We start from the raw sequence: 21,546 nt of genomic DNA on the forward strand, positions 1-21,546 counted from the left end.
ATCTCATTTCCTTAGAAGTATGTGCTCAACCATGTTTATGCTGCTCAATTTATAATAGCTAGGAAATGGAACCAGCCTAGATGTCCCTCAACTGATGAATGGATAATGAAGATGTGGCACATTTATATAATGGAGTTCTACTCAGTGGTAAAGAAAAATGAAGTTATGAAATTTGCAGAAAAATGGATGGATCTGGAAAGGATTATACTAAGTGAAGTAACCCAGGTCCAGAAATCCAAACACCACATGTTCTCCCTCATATATGGATCCTAGCTACAGATGATTGGGCTTCTGCATGAGAAGGAAAATACTTAGTAGCAGAGGCCAGTAATTTAAAAAGGAGATATAAAGGGAAGAGCAAGGAAGGGAGGAGGGTACTTAATAGGTTGGTATTGTATATATGTAAGTACAATGATTGAGATGGGGCGGTAATATGATGGAGAGTGGAATTTCAAAGGGGAAAGTACGGGGGTGAGGAGGGAGGGTATTACCATGGGATATTTTTTATAATCATGGTAAATGTTAATAAAAATTGTGAAAAGAAAAAAAAATGGCACTCCTTGAGCTATATAACTAAGAAAACCACAGGATCACTTATATGGCCATTATAAAGATATCTACACACACACAAAAAATAATAAAAATATTTTATTTTTATTTATTTATTTGACAGAGAAAGAGGGAGAGCAAGAGAGAGATTGAGAGAATGGGCATGCCAGGGCCTCCAGCCACTGTAAACGAACTCCAGATGCCCACAAGCCGCCTTGTGCATCTGGCTAATGTAGGTCCTGGGGAATTAAACCTGGGTCCTTTGGCTTTGCAGGCAAATGCTTTAACCGCTAAGCCATACCTCCAGCCCTAAAAGTGCTTTCTTGAAAAATCTGATGGTCCAGGTTCAATTCTCTAGTACCCATGTAAAGCCAGATGCATAAAGTGGTGCATAAAGTGTCTGCAGGAGGCCCTGGCATGACCATTCTTCACTCTTTCTGTCTCTCATAACTAAAAACCAAATTGAGGGGCTGGAAATATGGCTGAGCAGTTAAGCACTTGCCTGTGAAGCCTAAGAAACCCCGTTCAAGGCTTGATCCCCCAGGACCCATGTTAGCCAAATGCACAAGGGGGCTCACACATCTGGAGTTCATTTGCAGTGGCTGGAGGCCCTGGTGTGCCCATTTTCTCTCTCTCTCTCTCTCTGTGCCTCTTTCTCTGTCTGAAACTTTCAAATAAATTAAATAAAAATAAACAAAAAAAATTTAAAAACAAAATTTGGGTTGGAGAGATGGCTTAGTAGTTAAGGCACATGCCCGCAAAGCCTAAGGACCTCGGTTCAATTCTTCAAGTCCCACGTAAGCCAGATGCACATGGTGGCGCATGTGTCTGGATTTCTTTTGCAGTGGCTAAAGGTCCTGGTGCACCCATTCTCTCTCTCTCTCCCTCTCTCTGTCTCTAATAAATAAGTAAAAACAAATTTAAAACTAAAATAAATCTGTACTTTCAGAATTTTAGTTACAAAAAATAGTTGGAATGGACAGGCAATTTCATTCCTTTTCTGTGCCCAGGTTTTGATTATCAACCAGTCAGGTATGAGCTTTAGCAATAGGGTGGGCCTGTGTCTCCTTTGCCTTCTCATTCCCAACTTCACTGAGTACCCAGACCTCCTGAGCATCAACCAGCATATATTGGCTGCTGTTCAAGGCACAACCCTCCTAGTGGATCTTACAGTCTAGTAGGACGAGAGACAGATACTTGAATGAGTGTAAATGATACACTCTGCTTGAAGAAAGGAAGTGTTATAGAGAAAACTGAGAGGAGGAAAGAGGAATGTAGAATTCTACAGATTGAGAAAGGGGTCAGCTGATGAGGACAGTTTTCCTTAACAGGCAACCTCTGAACAACAGGGAAGGAGTGAGCCGCATTGCTGTTCAAGGCCAGACAGCTGCAGATACAGGGAATAGCACATGCAAAGGCTCTGAGGCTTGACACCTTAGAGAAATAGCAAACTAGTGCATCTTGAGTATGGGGAGGGGAGCAAGACAAGCAAAGAATTAGAAACAGTAGGGAAGACAGAGTAAAAAAAGTCCTGATAATTGTCCACAAAGAAAGAGGAAAGCAGCAGACACATAGTGAGTTTTCTTGCTGTGTGCTAATACAAAGCCAACCATATCTGTGCATAGTCTTCACAGTAATGAAACCCACACTGCTCTAGTATGAACAGAGCAGCTAATGACCCGTACACCTTAGTACATATATACAGATAAATCAAAATCTCTAAAAGGTGTGTTTCCCTGAACAGTTTTTTTTTTTTTTCTTGTAAAATAACATGATTAAAATCTCTGCTAACGTTTGGGGTTGGAGAGATGGCTTAGCAGTTAAGCGCTTGCCTGTGAAGCCTAAGGACCCCAGTTCGAGGCTCGATTCCCCAGGACCCATGTTAGCCAGATGCACAAGGGGGCATACACGTCTGGAGTTTGTTTGCAGTGGCTAGAGGCCCTGACATGCCCATTCTCTCTCTCTCTCTCTCTCTCTCTCTCTCTCTCTCTCTCTCTCTCTCTCCCTCTTTCTCTCTGTCTGTCACTCTCAAATAAATTTAAAAAAAAAATCTCTGCTAACTTTTGCAATTAATTCAATTTACTGTGTATTCTAAAAATAAACCTCCATAAGCAAAACAGAAAACTTAAGCCAGGCATGGTACACTGGAAGAAGAGGTGCGAAGAACAGGTGTTCAAAATCATCCTCATCTACATGGAGAGTTCAAGGCCAGACTGGCTAAATGAGACCTTGTCTCAAAAAAAAATTAATAAAAAATTTAAAAAAACAAGAAAAAAATGAAACCAAGAACAAACCCTAATTTTTTATAATAGATTTCTTATTTATTTCCAAGGTGTATTTTTCCATATAATTTCCAAATCTATAAGTACCATAAAGTTAAAAAAATTAGTTATAGGTAGTCAAAGCACTTACCTGCAAAAACCTAACAACTGGGGCTCAATTTCCCAGTACCGCCATAAAACCAGATGAACAAAGTATGCATGTATCTGGAATTTATCTGCAGTGCTGGAGGCCTTGGCACGCCCATTCTCTGTCTGTTTCTCTTTTCTCTGTCTGTCTCTGTCTCTGCTTGCAAATAAATAAATAAATGATTTAGATTACAAAAAGTTATTGGGGGTAGGGTCTGGAGAGATGGCTCAGTGGCTAGAGGCACTTACTTGCAAAGTCTGGGGTTTGATTCCTTAACACCAATGTAAAGCCAGACACAAAAAGTTACACAAGCATCTAGCATTCATTTGCAGTAGCAAGAGACCCTGGAGTGTCCCCTGCCCGCCACCCACATGCACATGCATGCACTTGAACACAAATAAAAAATAAAAATAAATTATAAAAACATTAAGCCAGGCATGGTTGTACAATCGTTTAATCCCAGCACTTGGGAGGCAGAAGTAGGAGGACTGTGGTGAGTTTAAGGCCACCCTGACACTACATAGCAAATTCCAGATCAGCCTGGGCAGAGTGAGACCCTACCTTGAAAAACCAAAAAAAAAAAAGTTATTAAATACAGTTCAAAACATTATTCAATAGTTTGAATCCTGCTTTAATAATGTCCTTTGATTTATGTACTGAGTCTTTCAACATGACTTTGTTTCCTCTGTGATATGTTGTATAACAATGTTTCTGAGTGTTGCAAATTTTGTCCACTACAGCCAAGAGCTATCATACACATTGTTATTCAGGCACATGCCCTTCTTTCTGCTGCAGTTCCATTTAAGACATACTAACATACAGAAATAAGCATGCCAAGATAGCCAGCTTAATCTAACTCAAGGAAATTGTTCAATTTAACTCAAGAAACAATTATGGAGTGTCTTTGTCACATGCTAGGAGGTCAGAGATGCTCTACAGGGTTGGCTGAACCTCACTCAGACTGTTTCCCGGACAGGCAGGACCAGAGCAAGTCTGCAGGAGGGCAGACACTGGTGTACAAGGTGCCAAAATAAACTTCTACTTGAATCTTAAAAAGCCACCCACTTAAAACATCAATATCAGCACATCACATGTTTAGCCAAATACAAATAACTAACAGTACTGTGAACGTTCTAACTGCAACAAATCAGGAGTTGGGTACAGGTTTTGAAAGCAATCTGTAAGTATCCATGATTTGATCCTACACTTAGACATTTATTCAGAGATGTACTGCTTGTTCTTATTTTCTTCTACATTTAAATCATCAGGATGAAATTCTTGATATCCATTCACAAATATTGTGGTGAAAAGAAGATCAGGGTTTTTAGATCTGCATAAATTCACCACAAGAATTAGGAACACTTTACTCTATATTTATCAAGGTAATAAAGCTGGACTAAACCCAAACTTATGGGTTTACACAAATTGAATCAAAACTAATAAGCAATTTATATTATGGAAGACAAAAATCATGTGAAACAGGCTGTAGAAATATCTAATTTTAGTTGAGTGGGACCCAAGGAACAGAGCAAAAGGTAGTGATAAATCAGCCTGGGCAGCTCAGCACTGATACCTGGGAGAGATGAGCACTTTTTTTTCTTTAATTTTTATTTATTTATTTATTTGACAGTGAAAGAAGGAGAGGGAGGGAGGGAGAGAGAGAGAGAGAATGAACATGCCAAGGACTCCAGCCACTGCAAGTGTTGTCCCCTTGTGCATCTGGCTAATGTGGGTCCTGGGGAATTGAACCTGGGTCCTCTGGCTTTGTAGGCAAATACCTTAACTGCTAAACGATCCCTCCAGCCCAAGATGGACACTTTTTAAAGAAACTGAACACAAGCACCATTCACTAAAATCACTAATACTTAGGTTAAAGCAATAGTGGTTCATGCTATGCCCGTAATCCTCACACCTGGGAGCCTGAGGCAGGAAGATCACAAGTTTAAATAGGCCAGTCTGGGTTACATAACAGACCCTGTCTTAAATAAACAAATGAAATAAGGAGACTAGAACTTCATAAATATTGGTAATCAAAAAGGTTGGGGAGTCTGGTAGACCCTAAGCCAACTTGAGGAATAAGGTTAAATGCAATGCAGCATGTTCTCATTAAAAACTAGGCTACAGGACTTCCGGCCACGATGGTGACCGCTTAGCTACGCTGAAAATTCTGGGGAAAGAAAGGCAAGACATTAAGGGTTTTCTGGGTCTTCTTGTCAGTGGGAGGGCACAGAGGAGGGGAAAAGAGGTAATTGTGAATCCGCTGGCGGGCAGGTAGTTCACCACTCCCACCAAACAGCCGCTTTGCCCAGCGCCACTGCCTCTGTGCTCCAATCGCATGCCAATCGATCCCTGCGTGCAGAAGCTTAAAATGCTCTGCACACTCACCCGCATTACTGCTCCTGCCGCTGCACATTCAGGGAGCCCAGACCCACAGCAACTGCCACACAGCCCAGACTGTGTCTCTCGCTTGCACCAGCTCAGATGCCACCACCTACCTGTCTGCCATGCTGGCCATCCACCATTGTCCTATGGCAGGGGAGCGCAGACTATTTCCAGGTCCCAGTGTTCCCAGCCAGAGTTTGGGATATTTCAGTGCTTGGTGCCTCAGTCCCCCTCCAAGCTCGAAAGCAGAGAGCTTTGGCTCATTATTGCTTGACAATTCAGGCAACTTTGGTGCCCCTATCAGGCAGTAGATAGGCAGCTTTGGCAACCAGGTGCCAAAGCCCAGGCTGCTTGGCAAGTGCCCCAGGCTTCCTCAGATTCCCATTGCACTAGACCAGGCTGATCCACCCACCTACGTGCCCATACACTGTCATGGGCAGACCACAGCGCAAAAGAAATAACATGAAATATCAAATACAATAAAATCCAGTTAGATCACCCAGTCCTACAATAAATACATCTAACCAAAACATAGAAGAGTTATTAGGATCAGAACATCAAATTGAAGCTATGAACAATGCAACCCTGACCAACCTTCTGGTAGAACTTTCAGGAAAGCAACAAAGGACCAATAATCGTGTGGATGCTACCATCACTAAGCTAGAACAAATAGATAAGAAATGGAAAGGAGTTCAAAGAGAGTTAAGAGTTTGAGGGAGAGTGAAAAAAAACAAGACCTTAAAAATCAGCTGGCCATACCAAATGAAGACATAAAGAATGCAAGGATGAATTTCAAGATTCATAAACAAAATCAGAAAATGATGTGAAAAGGGAGCTAGACAGAGCAATGGAAATGATACATAGAAAAGTAGTAGAAAATACAAACTTAATTAAACAAGTCCAAAATTCTCTATAGGCTCTCGAGAATAGAGTCAGCTAAGTGGAAGATAGGAACTCTGATCTGGAAGACAAGATGGAAGAATCAGTTTAACAGTTCAAAAATTACACTAAGTTCAAAAGTTCCTGTGAACACATCATGAGGGAATTGTGGGATACACTTACACATCCTAATATCAGAATCATTGGAATACCAGAAGTAGAAGAATTTCAGACCAAAGGCATGGAGAACTTATTTAACAAAATAATTGAAGAAAACTTCCCCAGTCTCTTAAAAGAAAGGCCCATCAAGATACAAGAAGCCAAAAGAACACCAAACAGACTGGACCAAAAGAGAAACTCTCCAAGACATATTATCTTTAAGACTCTAAACAATGACACCAAAGAGAAAATCCTAAAAGCAGCTATGGAAAAACAGCACACCACTTTCAAAGGTAACACCATCAGAATTATTCAGACTTCTCAATAGAAATCCTGAAAGCTAGAAGGGCCTACAAAGAAACACTCCGAAGTCTAAGAACCTGTGGCTTCCAACATCTCTACTCTACCTAGCAAAAGTATCCTTCATAATAGACAGTGAAAGAAAAACTTTCCATGCCAAAACTCAGCTTTACAATTATATGAACACAAAACCAAACCTACAGAGAGTACTTCAAAATTCTCCACAAGAAACAAATAATCAAACTCAAATGCCTACAAGAAGCAGATCACAAACCAAATTCAGAGTAGGCACAAAAAACTTCAAAGTCCATGAAAACAACACACATCTACCACCACAATATGGCAGGGATCAAATCAAATCTGACAGTCATTACCGTAAATATTAATGGCCTTAATTCACCCACCAAGAGACACAAGCTAACAGGATGGATCAAAAAATTAGACCCCTCAATCTGTTGTCTTTGAGAAACCACCTCACCACTAAAGACAGACACCTCCTCAGGGTGAAAGGGTGGAAAACAATATTCCAAGCAATTGGGAATAAGAAACAAGCAGGTGCAGCTATATTAATATTGGATAAAATAGACTTCAAACCAAAAATAATCAAAAAAGACAAAGAAGGCCACTTCCTACTTATCAACGGAATGATCCATCAAGAGGATACTATAATCATAAATCTGTATGCACCAAACACAGGGGCACCACAGTTCATAAAACAAAATCTACTTGCCAATAGAACAGAAATAACCACCGACACCATGATAGCTGGGGACTTCAATACACTATTATAAACAGATCATCCAAACAGAAACACAATAGGGAAGTAAGAGAGCTCAACAAAACCATAGATCACTTAGACCTAATGGACATCTACAGAACTTTCCATCCCAAACCCACAAAATACATATTCTTCTCAGCAGCCCATGGAACATTCTCTAAAATAGACCATATACTGGGTCACAAAGACTGCCTTCACATATTTAGGAAAATTGACATAATTCCCTGCATGATATCAGATCACAATGATATAATGTTAGAAATCAACAACAAAAGACCCACCAAGAATCCCAATGGCACCTGAAAACTGAACAGCACACTCTTAAACAATAAGTGGATAGTGGATGAAATAAAAAATGAAATTGCAAAATTCCAGGAATTGAATGACAATGAGAACACATCATACCAAAACTTATGGGACACAATGAAGGTGGTCCTCAGGGGAAAACTCATAGTACTCATTGCCTTCATAAAAAAGACAGAAAGATCCCAAATCAATAACCTAGCCATCCCCTTAAATGCACTGGAAATATAAGAAAAATCCAACTCAAAGAGCTCCAGAAGGAAAGAAATAATTAAAATTAGAGCAGATATTTATGAATTGGAAACCAAGGAAACAATTAAGACAATTGACAAAACAAAGAGCTGGTTCTTGAAAAAATAAACAAGATTGACAAACATCCGGCCAATTTGATCACGCAAAAAAAGGAGAAGCTTCAAATTAACAAAATTCAACATGAAAAAGGTGAGATCACAACAGACATAAGTGAAATTGGGAGAATCATCTGGACATATTTCAAAAACTTCTGCTCTACAAAACTGGATAATGTGGAGGACATAGATAAATCCCTGGATGCATACCATCTATCAAAGTAAACTCAGAGCAGAATAATCACCTCAATGAACCCATCACACTCATGGAGATTGAAAAAGTAATAAAAAAAAAAAAAACTCCCAAAAAGAAGAGTCCAGGACCAGATGTCTTCTTAGCTGAATTCTATCAAACCTTCATGGAAGAACTCAAACCAATCTTCTTAAAACTGTGCCACACAATTGAAGAACAGGGAAAGCTACCCAACTCCTTTTATGAAGCTAGTATCACCCTAATTCCAAAACCAGGCAGAGATACCACAAGAAAAGAAAACTACTGGCCTATTTTCCTAGTGAACTTAGATGCAAAAATCCTGAACAAAATCCTCGCAAACCGAATCCAACAACACATCAAAAGCATTATCTACCTTGACTAAAGGGTTCATACCAGGAACACAGGGGAGGTTCAACATACAGAAATCAGTCAATGTAATACACCACATAAACAAGGTTAAACACAAAAAAACACATGATCATTTTAATAGATGCAGAAAAGGCCTTTGACAAAACACAACATCACTTCATGATCAAAACATTGGACAGAATTGGCATGGTTGGTTCATATCCTAACATGATAAAGGCAATATAAAAAGCTCTGGAGGCCCAAATAATATTTAATGGAGAAACACTGGAGGAATTCCCAATAAGATCAGGAAAAAGACAGGTTTGTCATCTCTCACCTCTGCTTTTCAATATAGTACTGGAAGTCCTAGCTCAAGCAATAAGACAGGAGCAGGAAATAAAAGGGATACAATTTGGAAAGGAAGAAGTTAAGTTAGCTCTATTCACTGATGACATGGTTGTATATGTAAGAAACCCAAGAGACTCCATCCTAAAATTTCTGAAGGTGATTAACTCCTATAGCAAAGTAGCAAGATACAAAATCATTCCACAAAAATCAGTAGCATTTCTATATGCAAATGACAAAGATACAGAGAAAGAAATAAGGGACATAGTCCCATTTTCAATAGTAACAACAACAACAAAAATATCTTGGAATAACGTTAACCAAGGAAGTGAAAGATCTATACAATAAAAACATAAAACCATTCAAAAAAGAAATTAAGGAGGACTTGAGAAAATGGAAAGACCTCCCATGCTCCTGGATAGGCAGAATTAACATTGTGAAGATGACAATCCTACCAAAGGCAATATACAGATTTAATGCAATTCCAATTAAAATCCCTACAGTATTCTTCACAGAGATAGAAAAAGAGATCTCAAATTTCATATGGAAAGGCAGAAGGCCTCCCATATCCAAACATATCTTCAGGAGAAGAAATATCTCTGGAGGCATCACCATACCTGATCTAAAGCTATACTACAAAGTCATAGTAATAAAAACAGCATGGTACTGACATAAAAACAGGAGTATAGACTAATGGAATAGACTTGTGGACCGGATTTTGAGTCAAGCAACTATAGCTACTTGATATTTGACAAAGGCCCGAACAATATAGTCTGGTAAAATGAGAACATCTTCCACAAATGGTGCTGGACAAACTGGATAACCACATGCAGGAAACTGAAACTTGATCCACACATTTCACCATGCACTACACTCAAATCCAAATGGGTCAAAGACCTCAATATAAGACCAGAAACTCGAATACTACTGGAAAATAATTTAGAAAGTACTTTCCATGATACAGGAATGGAAAAAGACTTCCTGAACAAAACCCCAGTAGGTCACGATGTTAAACAATCACTCAACCAATGGGATCACATGAAGCTGAAGAGTTTCTTTACAGACAAGTATACAATAAGCAAATTACCCACAGAATGGGAGAAAACATTTGTGGGTTATCCAACTGATAGAGGCCTAATCTCTTTAATCTACAAAGAACTCAAAAATCTGAACAGTAAGAAGTCAAACACCCCACTCACAAAATGGGGCAGAGAGATGAACAGGCAGTTCACAGAGGAAGAAATAGAAATGGCCAAGACACACTGAAGAAAATGTTCATCATCCCTAATCATCAGAGAAATGCAAATTAAAACAACTATGAGATCCCACCTTACCTCAATAAGGATAGCAAACATCAAAAAATCAAATGAAAATAAATGCTGGCGAGGCTGTGGAGAAGCAGGAACACTCATCCACTGTTGGTGGGAATGTAGGATGGTACAACCACTTTGGAAAGCAATATGGAGTCCTGAAAAGGCTAACTACAGAGATACCAACAGACCCAGTTATTCCCTTACTGGCCGTCTACCCTAAAACCTTCAAACCACAGGCTGGAGAGATTTGCTCAATCATGTTTGTAGTGGCTCAATTTGTAATAGCTAAGATCTGGAATCAATCCAGATGTCCATCAGTAGAAGAACGGATAACTAAGATGTGGTATATCTACACAATGGAATTCTACACAGCAGCAAGAAAAAAAAAATGACACAAATAAATTTGAGGAAAATGGGTGAACCTGGAACAGATCATTCTTAGTGAACTTACCCAATCTCAGAAAAAAATTCACCACATAGTCTCACTCATCTACAGCACCTAACCTGAATCTACCCAAGATATTTACATACCCAAGAAGCATCTCATGGACTAGATACTAGGAAGGATGGGGAGTGAGGGAAGGACATCGAATAGGTGGGAAACACTAATCTAGACCCAAACGGCAGTGGTACCATATAATTGTACGTCCTAAAAGGAAGACCAAATGGCTGAACCTTCACCAGGCCCTTACAGGAAACACCTGAACCACAAGACACTGGAGAGGGTAGGATCAAGTCTAATCTAAATGTTATACATCTTCCCTCCCTTCCTCTCCCTCACCCTCTCCCTCTCTCTCATCTCTCTAACTATTGTATATTAGTTATCTTTTTCCTCATTTTCTTAGTGGGCACTGGCCTGTTATACCCAGTACCAGCATGGAGCTATCATCCACAATGAGCTTTTGATCACAGAAACCTACAAGGTTTCCTAAAAGAATGACAGATTTCTGTCACAGTACTTGATGACCCACCAAAGGTTAGTGGTAAGACCCTATTGCTGAAAACTCCATATGTAGCTGACATGTAAAATGGAACAGCATGGCTGGAAGCCAGGAGAGAGTCAGTCCCCAGACAGTCAGCGTGTCTAATGCCAGGAGGTGCTACATGGATGACTGGGGGAAATGACCAATATATGTCAAAGTAACTCATGGTTGAACCTACTTAGCAGCAAATAACCTGTCCTGATGTCCACACAAGTGCAATAGTGGCACACAGCCATGGAGGGAACCAACTGCTCTTGATTTAGCTAACTGATCCCCTTAGTGGTACAGGTCCCATAGCTGGAGCTGGGAAACAAGTCAGAACCATATCCAAACATAAGCCCACTCTCCAATATCAAGCTACCATCAATCATGGTCTACAAGAGGGCCTACACCTGTTAAACTCTCTATTAAAAAAAGTAAGGGTTATCTCATTTGTCCTGGTGCTAACTTACTCTTGGTTAGAGAATCTGCTTCTCTTTTTCAGATAGATGTCGATCCTAAGGAGAGAGCCACCCCATCATACCTTAAAAGGGCCCTGGCTGAAACTAAGGAAAAGTGGCGAAACAAGCAAGGGTGCTGATTTCCTGATGAACCGGATACCAGCACAAGGGGGAAGGAGACCAACACAGAGAAAAATCAACTCCTACCAAATCAGAAAGCCAGAGCCTCAGAGGCCCCCAACACCTCATCACTGAAGTAGACCCAAAATGAACCCAACATGGCTCAGGGAAATTTTGTGGAAGAGGGGGCAGAAAGAATGTTAGAGCCACATGTTGGTTCATGACATGCAGAGACATTTATCGTAACAATAACTGTGGTCTAACCCCACAATGCACGACCCATATACCTCAACAAGGAGGGGCCTTCGGGGAGGGGGTAGGACACGGATGAGACTAATAATGGTACCAAACTGCCTGTATTTGTTGAATACAAAACTAAAAAAATTAAAAATAAAAACTAGGCTAAGGTTGGGTGTGATGGCACATGCCTTTAATCCCAGCATTTGGTAGGCACAGCCATGAATTTGAGGCTACCCTGAGACTACATAGTGAATTCCTGGTCAGCCTGGACCAGAGTAAAACCCTACCTTGAAAATTGAAAAAAAAAAAACAAGCAACACTAAGCTAGTAGGTGGCATAGTGGCACACACATTTAACCCAGCGCTCAGGAGGCAGAGGTAGGAGAATCTCTGTGCGTTTAAGGCTTGCTTGGGACTACAATGAAATCCAGGTCAGCTAAAACTAAAACAAATAAACAAATAAATTAATAAAAAATAGGCTGGTACAATAATTCTCTCTTTCTTTTCTTTTCTTTTTCCTGGAATTCACTATGTAGTCTCTGGGTGGCCTCGAACTCAACAGTGATCCTCCTACATCTGCCTCCCAAGTGCTGGGATTAAAGGCGTGCCACCACGCCCACCTTAGTACACTAATTCTAAGCACTGAATGCACTACTATTATTCATGACCACTGTTCAACTACATAGCTGCAGCTTATCTCTAGACCTAAAAGGGGCATGTATGCTTATATTTATGAACTCTTAAAACTGTGCCAGCAAGTGCTATTCTAGAAGATCATAGATGTAAATTTTAAAAATAAGCCTTTGAAGCTGGGCATGGTAGTAAATACCTGTAACCTTGTATTTGAGAGGTAGAATCAGGAGGATCAGGAGTTCAAAGTCATTTTTTGGCTACATAAGGAGCTCAAGGCTAGCCTGGGCTTCAGGTTCTTGCTATGTAGCCCTTGCTGGCCTAATACTCTATAGCTTATGCATGATGGCCTTGAGTTAGAGGCAAGTCTTCCACCTCAGTTACCTAGTGTTGAGGTTAAAGGCGTGTACCTCCAAGCACATGCCTGCTGTCATTGGTTTCTTGTAAATGTTCTAAATATATGAGATGTTTCACAGTAACTCAAATGGCACTATCTTCCATCTGTCAACGGCAAAAAAAAAAAAAAAAAAAAAAAAATCACTTTGCAGCTCAGTATGCTAAGTCATCCTTCTTCCTAAGCAGTACTCTATAAAGTATTCACTCAGCCTGGGTGACCACTAGATGTCTGAAATTTCATGGAAAAATGGGTGACAGCTTTGGCCAAATGAAAGCAGAGATACATGGTTAGGTGGATTCACTGATATACAGTTTTAAAGGTGTTGCATCAGCCAGTGTGGTGGTACATGTCTGCAAATCTAACACTAAGCTAAGACTGAGGGATCAGGAGTTGAAGCTCAAACCTAGGTACATAATGAGCCTGAGACCAGACTAGTCTACATAGGACTCTGTATCATCAGAAAGAAATAAGGAAAGAAAGAAAGAAAGAAAGAAAGAAAGAAAGAAAGAAAGAAAGAAAGAAAGAAAGAAAGAAAGAAAGAAAGAAAGAAAGAAAGAGGGAGGGAGGGAGGAAGAAAGAGAAAGAAAGAAAGAAAGAAAGAAAGAGAAAGAAAGAAAGAGAAAGAAAGAAAGAAAGAAAGAGAAAGAAAGAAAAAGAAAGAGAAAGAAAGAAAGAAAGAAAGAGAAAGAAGGTAGGAAGGAAGGAGCTGGGTATGGTGGCGCACACCTTTAACCCCTGCAAATGGGAGGCAGATGTAGGAGGATTGCTGTGAGTTCAAGGCCACCCTGAGACTACAGAATGAGTTCCAGGTTACCTTGGGCTAGAGTGAGACCTTATGTCACAAAAAAAGAAGAAAGAAAGGAAGGAAGGAAGGAAGGAAGGAAGGAAGGAAGGGAGGGAGGGAGGGAGGGAGGGAGGGAGGGAGGGAAGGAGGGAGGGAGGGAGAGGGGGGGAGGGAAGGAAGGAAGGGGGTGAGAGGCAAAAACCAAAGAGGGCTGGGGAGATAACTCAGATGTTCAATTCTCCAGTACGCACTTACAGCCATGCAAGTGTCTGAAGTTCCTTTACAATGAATGGCAAGAGGCCCTGACAAGTCCATAGTTACTTTCTCTGTTCAATCTCTCTCTCTTTGTTTGCAAAAGAATGTTTAAAACAAAACCAACCAAGAGAGCCAGGTGTGGTAGCTCACACCTTTAATCCCAGCACCTGGGAGGCTGAGGCAGAACTGCCAAGGGTTTAAGGCCAGCTTGGGCTACAGAATGAGGCCATTTCAAAACAAGAAAAAAAATTAGACAAACAACAACAAAAAAGTGAGTAGAGAAAAAAAAATCTTTTAATATTTAAAAAATTCATTAAAGGGCTGGAGAGATGGTTTAACGGTTAAGCGCTTGCCTGTGAAGCCTAAGGACCCCGTTTGAGGCTCCGTTCCCCAGGTCCCATGTTAGCCAGATGCACAAGGGGGCGCACGAGTCTGGAGTTCGTTTGCAGAGGCTGGAAGCCCTGGCGCGCCCATTCTCTCTCTCTTCCTCTATCTGTCTTTCTCTCTGTGTCTGTCACTCTCAAATAAATAAATAAAAATTTAAAAAAAAATTCATTATAGAGGTGGGGAGATGGCTCAGCTGTTAAAGGTACTTGCTCACAAAGTCTGCCAGCCTTGGCTCAAATTTATGCCCAGTCACCCATATAAAACCAGTGTTTCATTTGCAGCAACAAGAGGTCAAGGCGCGTACACACACACACACTCACACACGTAAAATAAACAAATAAATAAAAATAAAAAGTATGGAATCTCGATATTTAATAAAAACATATATTGATTACAATTTTGCCTTATGTTAGTATCGTTCTACAGTGACTCTAGACAAAGTACTTAGGGTCTTATTTTGACAAGTAGGTATACAAGTAAACTATCTGCGGAGTATCAGGATTTCAGGCAGAATGAATGCCTGGTTCCATGAAAAAATGTCCGCTTTGGCTCTGGCTGATTCTCGCTTTGCCAGGAAGCGCAGTGGTGGGAGAGCTGTCCAAGCACTCCGCACACCCGCTGCCATAACTAACCCTGCAACAGCAGAAGAGGAGAGAAACAAAAGTAAGAAACCCCGCAGAAAGCTGGCCCTTACCCACCAAAAGAGAACTCATTAACGAGGACTGATGAAGCAGAGCCATCCGGGGGCTGGAAAACCAGTTTCCTGCTTTATCTGGAGGACGGACGGGTGGGGCCGAAGCCGAGGACCAGCTACAGAGGAGAAGCAGCCGGGTCGAGAGTCGGGTCCCTCGAATACCCTAGTGGGTCCCGAGCCACGAAATGCAAGCTGGGTCGCCGGCGAGGCGAGGGCACAGGGCCAGCCCGGCTGGGAGGAGCCGCCACCCGCGCGCGGCCCAAGTCCGACTCTGCAGCCGGCGCCGGGACTGGCGCCAGGTGGGTGTCCGGCCTCCGGGAAGGAGGGGGCGACCCGGAGGGCAGGGTGCCCGGCCGGGCTCCCGAGCCGCCGGCTCCCCGGGGCTCGGCCGGCTCCGCCACGTTCGTTCACTCACCCGGCTTGTCCGCCTGCATCCGGAGTGGAGCGCAGACCGCCAGCAGCAGGGCCACGAAGCCCAGCCCCATCGCCCTGCGGGCGGGCTCTTACTCCCCGCGACGAGCTCCGCGCCGCCGCTGGCTCCCGCAGCGAGTTCGGAGGCCGAGAGCGGCGCCCTAATGCCGCCCGCGCGGAATCCCGAGGGAGGGCCTGCACCCCGCCCCGCCCCTCTTGCCCCGCTCCGCCCCCAGGGCAGGCTGGGCTGGGAGGCCACCAGGCGCACTGCCCTTCCCCTCCGGGAGCTGCCGATTTTGCTCCTTCCTCCCCATATCTCCACCTGCCCCAATTCTCTAGAACCTGAAGCCCAAAGGACACATGGCAGAAAGCCACGAGGTGCGGGAGTCCTCCACTGCGTGTGAGCGAGGGCCTTGTGCCCACACTGGTTTCTTCTGGGCTGGGCCAACCCCACAGAGTGGGTGAGGAGCTCAGACGTTGTACTGTGCCAGGTGGGATCTGTCCTGAAGGCGATGTCTAGTAAAATCCAAATTAAGCTCCGCTACTCATGCTTCCATTCAAGTTATTTGACTCAGCACTGTGCCTATCTTGGAAAGTGCCAAACCCAGGTGGCACTTGCAGGCGTTAAAAGTAAGTAGGCGGGCTGGAGAGATGGCTTAGCAGTTAAGCGCTTGCCTGAGAAGCCTAAGGACCTGGGTTCCAGGCTCAATCCCCCAGGACCCACGCAGCCAGACACACAAGGAGGCGCACGCGTCTGGAGTTCATTTGCAGTGGCTGGAGGCCCTGGTGTGCCGTGCCCATTCTCCATCTCTTTCTCTCTCCCTCTTTCTCTCTATGTCATTCTCAACTAAATAAATAAAAATGAACAAAAAATAAATAAATTAATTAAGTAGGCAAGTACATAATGCAGATGGTAATCTGTGACATGGAGGTGTTCTTGAAGCACTTTTTAGGGAACGAGACTCTGCCTGTTAAGGGGAAGCTTACCATTCTGTTTCCCTACACTTCCTCTTTTCGAAGGCACAGTCTTAACTTCAATGCAAGTTCTGGAGTTGTTCCATATAGGAGAGCAAGGGTCTTAACATGTGTAATCAAATTTGAGCCAGGAGGCCGGCTTTGCAAGCAAGCACCTTTAACTGCTGAACCATTTTCCGCCAGCCCTACACCTGTGTTGTGTTTTTTTTTTTTGCTTGTCAGTGGATGTATGTTTTTTTTTTAATTTATTTTATTTTTATTTATTTGTTTGACAGAGAAAGAGGGTGGGAGGGAGAGAGAGAGAGAATGGGCGCCCCAGGGCCTCCAGCCACTGCAAATGAACTCCAGTCACGTGTGCCCCCTTGTGCATCTGGCTAACGTGGGTTTTGGGGAATTGAACCAGCAAATTGCCTTAACTGCTAAGCCATCCCTCCAGCCCCCTTCACCTATGTTTTAAGATTCTTCCTGTCTCTTTCTCAGCCTGTCACATTTTCTTCCTCCCTCCCTTCCATCGTGTTTTTTAAAAAATTTTATCGTGTGTGTGTGTGTGTGTGTGTGTGTACACTAGTGTCTCTGGCTGCTGCAAATTAATGCCGAACAAGTGTGCCACTTCTTGTGTTTGTTTCACAGAGGTGCTAGGAAAATCAAGCTGGGTCTGGAGGCTTTGCAAACAAGGACTTTTAACCAAGCATTATCTTATCTTCCTTCCTTCTCTCCCTCCCTCCCTTGTTTCTTTCTCTCTCTTTTTTTTCTTTCTTTTCTATTTGAGACATGCTGTCACTGTGAAGACCTGACTGGCTTGGAACTCCCTATAAAGACCAGGTTGACCTCAAACTTACAGTAGTTATTCTGCGTTTGCCTCTACCTTCCTAGTGCTGGAATTCCAGATGCATACCACCTGGTACCATTCTTTCCAGGTCTCTTCTTCCCCCATTCCACTGAGGGCCCTCCTCAGTGGGGTTGCAGGTATTCTCCATGGGGTTGTGGGTTATGCATTGTGGGAGCAGTTAGTGTCAGGGGGAGGCCTCTGGGTATGATGTACCAGCCTATGGCTCTTACGATCTTTCTGCCCCTCTCTTCCATGAAATTCCCTGAGCCATGGTGGGTGTGTTTTAAGTGATGAGCTCTTAGGAGACTCTGGATCTCTGCTTTGGTAGGTATTGAACATCCTCCGTGTCTGTCTCTCACACCCTGGTGCTGATTGTCAGACTCACTATGGAAGTAGCACTCGTGCTTATCTTCACAATTCCTCTGTAGTTTCAGCTGGGGCTTGGCTGAAGTGCAAGGGGTAGTTTATCTGCTTGGATTTCACTACCTTCTGAGATGGCTTAGTGGTTAAGCCCTTGCCTGTGAAGCCTAAGGACCCCGGTTCGAGGCTCGACTCCCCAGGACCCACGTTAGCCAGACACACAAGGGGGCACATGTGTCTGGAGTTCGTTTGCAGTGGCTGGAGGCCCTGGCGTGCCCATTCTCTCTCCCTCTCTCTCTCTGTCTCTCTCAAATAAATAAACAAAAATTACCAAAAAAAAAAAAAAAAAAGAAAGAAAAACAGATTCTCCAAGGGAGAATGAAGTCAGTGCAGGTTAAATGAGATCAGCCTTATTAATTTAGGGAGAATTTGATGGCTGTGACCCCCTCTTTTAGCCAAAGACTACTGAGAGCTTGGCACTAGAGAGCACAATCTTTGTCTCCATAGGATTCTGATCTGGTTCTCAATACCAGATATGGGTTCCTTTACACTGAGTGGGTCTCTTAGCCAATCAGAAAGCTATTGGTCAGCCAACAAGGCTGTGTGCCACTATTGCACTCTGTGTACATCTTGTCAAGGTGTTTGCTTCCAAGTAGCTTAGAGCCCTGGTTGCTCAAACCATTGTTGGCCACCTTATCCCAGTAGCTCATGTAGCACTTTCCAGAACTGGGCTGTCTGGGGACTGGCTCACTTCTGGATTCCAGCCATGTTCTGTGCTGACAGCATATGGTATATTCAGCAATAGGGTCTTATCTTTTACTTCATGTGGGTAATCAAGTGCATTGACCAATAGGGTCTTATCTTTACCTCAGGTGGGTAATCAAGTGCACTGACAGGAGCCTGTCTTGTTTTGGGGGACCTTGTAGGTCTCCTGGATTAACAGGTCATTGTGGGTAGCAACTGCATTCTGGTACTATGAGTTACAGACCTGGTGGGGGGGGACCTTAAGAATAGGCTTCATCCCACCCTCTCCAAGGCCGTCCTTTTTAGGTGCTCCCATGCTCCTTTTGAAGGTTCAATCTTTTAGTGTATCTTCAAGGATAAAGGTTTCTACAGTACCAGTTCATTTTAGGTTTATTTTGTGTTGTTTTTTTTCCCTCCATCTTTCCCTTCCCCCAGTCCCTTCCATCCCGATTGTCTGCTCCTTGAGTTGCCTAACAGGTATGTCAGCAACTCCAGCTGGTCCAGGTTAGGAACCACAGATGACTGAAACCATACAGCGTTTGTATTTCTGTGATTGTGTGAGTTCACTAAGTATAATCTATTCCAAATTTGTTCATTTTTCTACAAATTTCATTGTGTCATTTTTTTTCTTGCTGTTGAACAGAATTCCATTATGTAAATGTACTACCACTTCTTATTCATTCATCCAATGATGGACACCTAGGTTGATTCCAGTTCTTAGCTAATATGAATTGAGCAGCTATAAACATGGTTGAGCAAATATCTCTGCAGTGAAGCATGGAGCATTTAGGGTAAATGCCCAGTAAGGGAATAACTGGGTCTGTTGGTAGCTCTATGTTCATGCTTTTCAGGAATCTCCATATTGATTTCCATAGTGGTTGTACAAGCTTACAATCCCACCAACAGTGAATGAAGGTTCTTCTTTCTCCACATCCTCGCCAACATTTGTTGTCATTTGATTTTTTTAATGATTGCCATCCTTACTGTAATAATGTGGAATCTCATAGTTTTAATTTGTATTTCCTGGATGGTTAGGAATGTTGACATTTTCTTAAGTGTGTGTTAGTATTTCTTCCTCTGAGAACTCCCTATTCTGCCCCATTTTTGTAATAGGTTGTTTGATATTTGTTGTTTAGTTTTTTGAGTTCTTTGTAGATACTAGATATTAGGACTCTGTCAGTGGTGTAGCTGGAAAAATTTTTCTCCCATTCTTTGGATAATCTATTGGCTCTGATCATGGTATGTTTGTGCAAAGACTTTTGAGCTTCATGAGACCCCATTGGTCAAGTGATTGTTTAATTTTCTGGGCTACTGGGGTTTTATTCAGGAAGTCTTTCCCCATTCCTATATCATGGAGAGTTCCTCCTATTTTTTTCTTCCAGTAGGAGAAGAGTTTCAGGTCTTATATTGAGGTCTTCAATCCACTTGGACTTGATTTTTGTGTATGGTGAGATGAGAGGCTCTAGTTTTATTTTTCAACATATGGTTATCCAATTTGTCCAGCACTATTTGTTGAAGATGCTGTCTTTTCTCCAGTCTACATTATTGGCACCTATATCAAAGATCAAGAAGCTATAGCTAATTGACCTAAAATCTGGGTCTTCAGTTCTGTTTCATTGGTCTGTATTTACATTTTTATGGCAGTTTCATGTTGTTTTTGGTCCTCTGTCTTTGTGATATAGCTTTAGATGGCTGTTACAGTCAGGTTCACATTGCTGGCAGAAATCACCCAACCAAGAGCAGCTTGTGGGAAGAGATTTGTTTTGGCTTACAGGCTCCAAGGTGAAGCTCCATTATGGCAGGAGAAAACAATGGAATGAGCAGAGGGTGGACATCACCCTCTGGCCAACATCAGGTGGACAATAGCAATAGGAGAGTTGGCCAAACACTGGCAAAGGGAAACTGGATGTAATACCCATAAGCCTGTCTCCCACAATACAGTGCTTCTAGGAGTCTTTAGTTCCCAAATCTCCATCAGCTGGGAACCTAGCATTCAGCACACCCAAGTTTATGGGGCCACCTGAATCAAACCACGACATTCCACCCCTGGTCCCCGTAAACTGATAACCGTCCATGATGGAAAATGCAATGCATTCAGTCCAACTTTAAAAGTTCCCCTAGTTTTTATCAATCCTAATGATGTTCAAACATCCCCATAATCAAAGGTCTTTTAACTAAGCCATAATACCAAAAAAAATCCCCCTAAAGCCCATAATGGCACAGAATAAATACTTATAATGCAAAAGATGGCATTGGGCATAGCAAAGAAATATTCAGCCAATACAAGATTTAAAACAACCAGGGCAAACATCAAACTCTGTAGCTTCAAGTACAACAACTCTACCCATTGACAAATCTCCAAGACCAATAATTCTAACCAGCAACAAGTTTCTGGAGTCCTAATTATGCCCCTCTAGCTAGGCTACTCACAGTCCTGGAAAACTTTACCGGGGCTAGCAGCTGTCCTGGGCAGGCATCTCCTGGTCCCAGCATCTCCGCTGGGTCTCCACTGGAAGCCACAGTTCATCTTCATGGCTTCATTGGGCACCCATGAAGCTATCCAGCAACCTTCTGCACATTGCTCATGGCTGTTTTCAAGACACAAGACCATGTTGCAAACTCAATGATTCTCTCTTTCCTGCATTTCTTATACTCCATAATACCAGGTGGGGTGCCAATTTGTTAATCCGGGGGGGACAAAGCAGACTTTGAAGGACACTCCTTCAGCATTCAGGCTCCTTCAAAAGAGTCTACAATCTTCCTGTTGCCCCAGTGCAGGTCAACTGGCCCAATCTCAATGATTGTAAACTCTCAAACAATTGCAGGTGAATGGGCAGCAGTTCAGGCCCAAAGATTTTTCTGTGCCATATCCCTCTGCACACACCAGTCTGTTTCTACACAAAGCAACCCTGCAAAATTTCTCAAGACATGGCCATAATAGCAAGCCTGTCACCCAAACTTATTGTAGCCCA

The 21,546-nt window shown here is 42.5% G+C and overlaps 1 protein-coding gene across 3 annotated transcripts in view; it reads right to left on the reverse strand.

Annotated features, from left to right (window-relative positions):
- Nucleotides 1–15,813, reverse strand: part of Dcbld1 (discoidin, CUB and LCCL domain containing 1) — an 80,561-nt gene extending 64,748 nt beyond the window's left edge. For all 3 annotated transcript variants that reach the window (XM_045159481.1, XM_045159480.1, XR_006638972.1), the window contains exon 1: nt 15,671–15,813. In XM_045159481.1, coding sequence (XP_045015416.1) covers nt 15,671–15,740 — 70 coding nt within the window. In that variant the 5' untranslated portion in view covers nt 15,741–15,813. The remainder of the gene's footprint in view (nt 1–15,670) is intronic.
- Between the last annotated feature and the right edge of the window lie 5,733 nt (nt 15,814–21,546).

This window comes from Jaculus jaculus, chromosome 9 (assembly GCF_020740685.1).
Source record: "Jaculus jaculus isolate mJacJac1 chromosome 9, mJacJac1.mat.Y.cur, whole genome shotgun sequence".
Lineage (NCBI taxonomy): Eukaryota > Metazoa > Chordata > Mammalia > Rodentia > Dipodidae > Jaculus > Jaculus jaculus.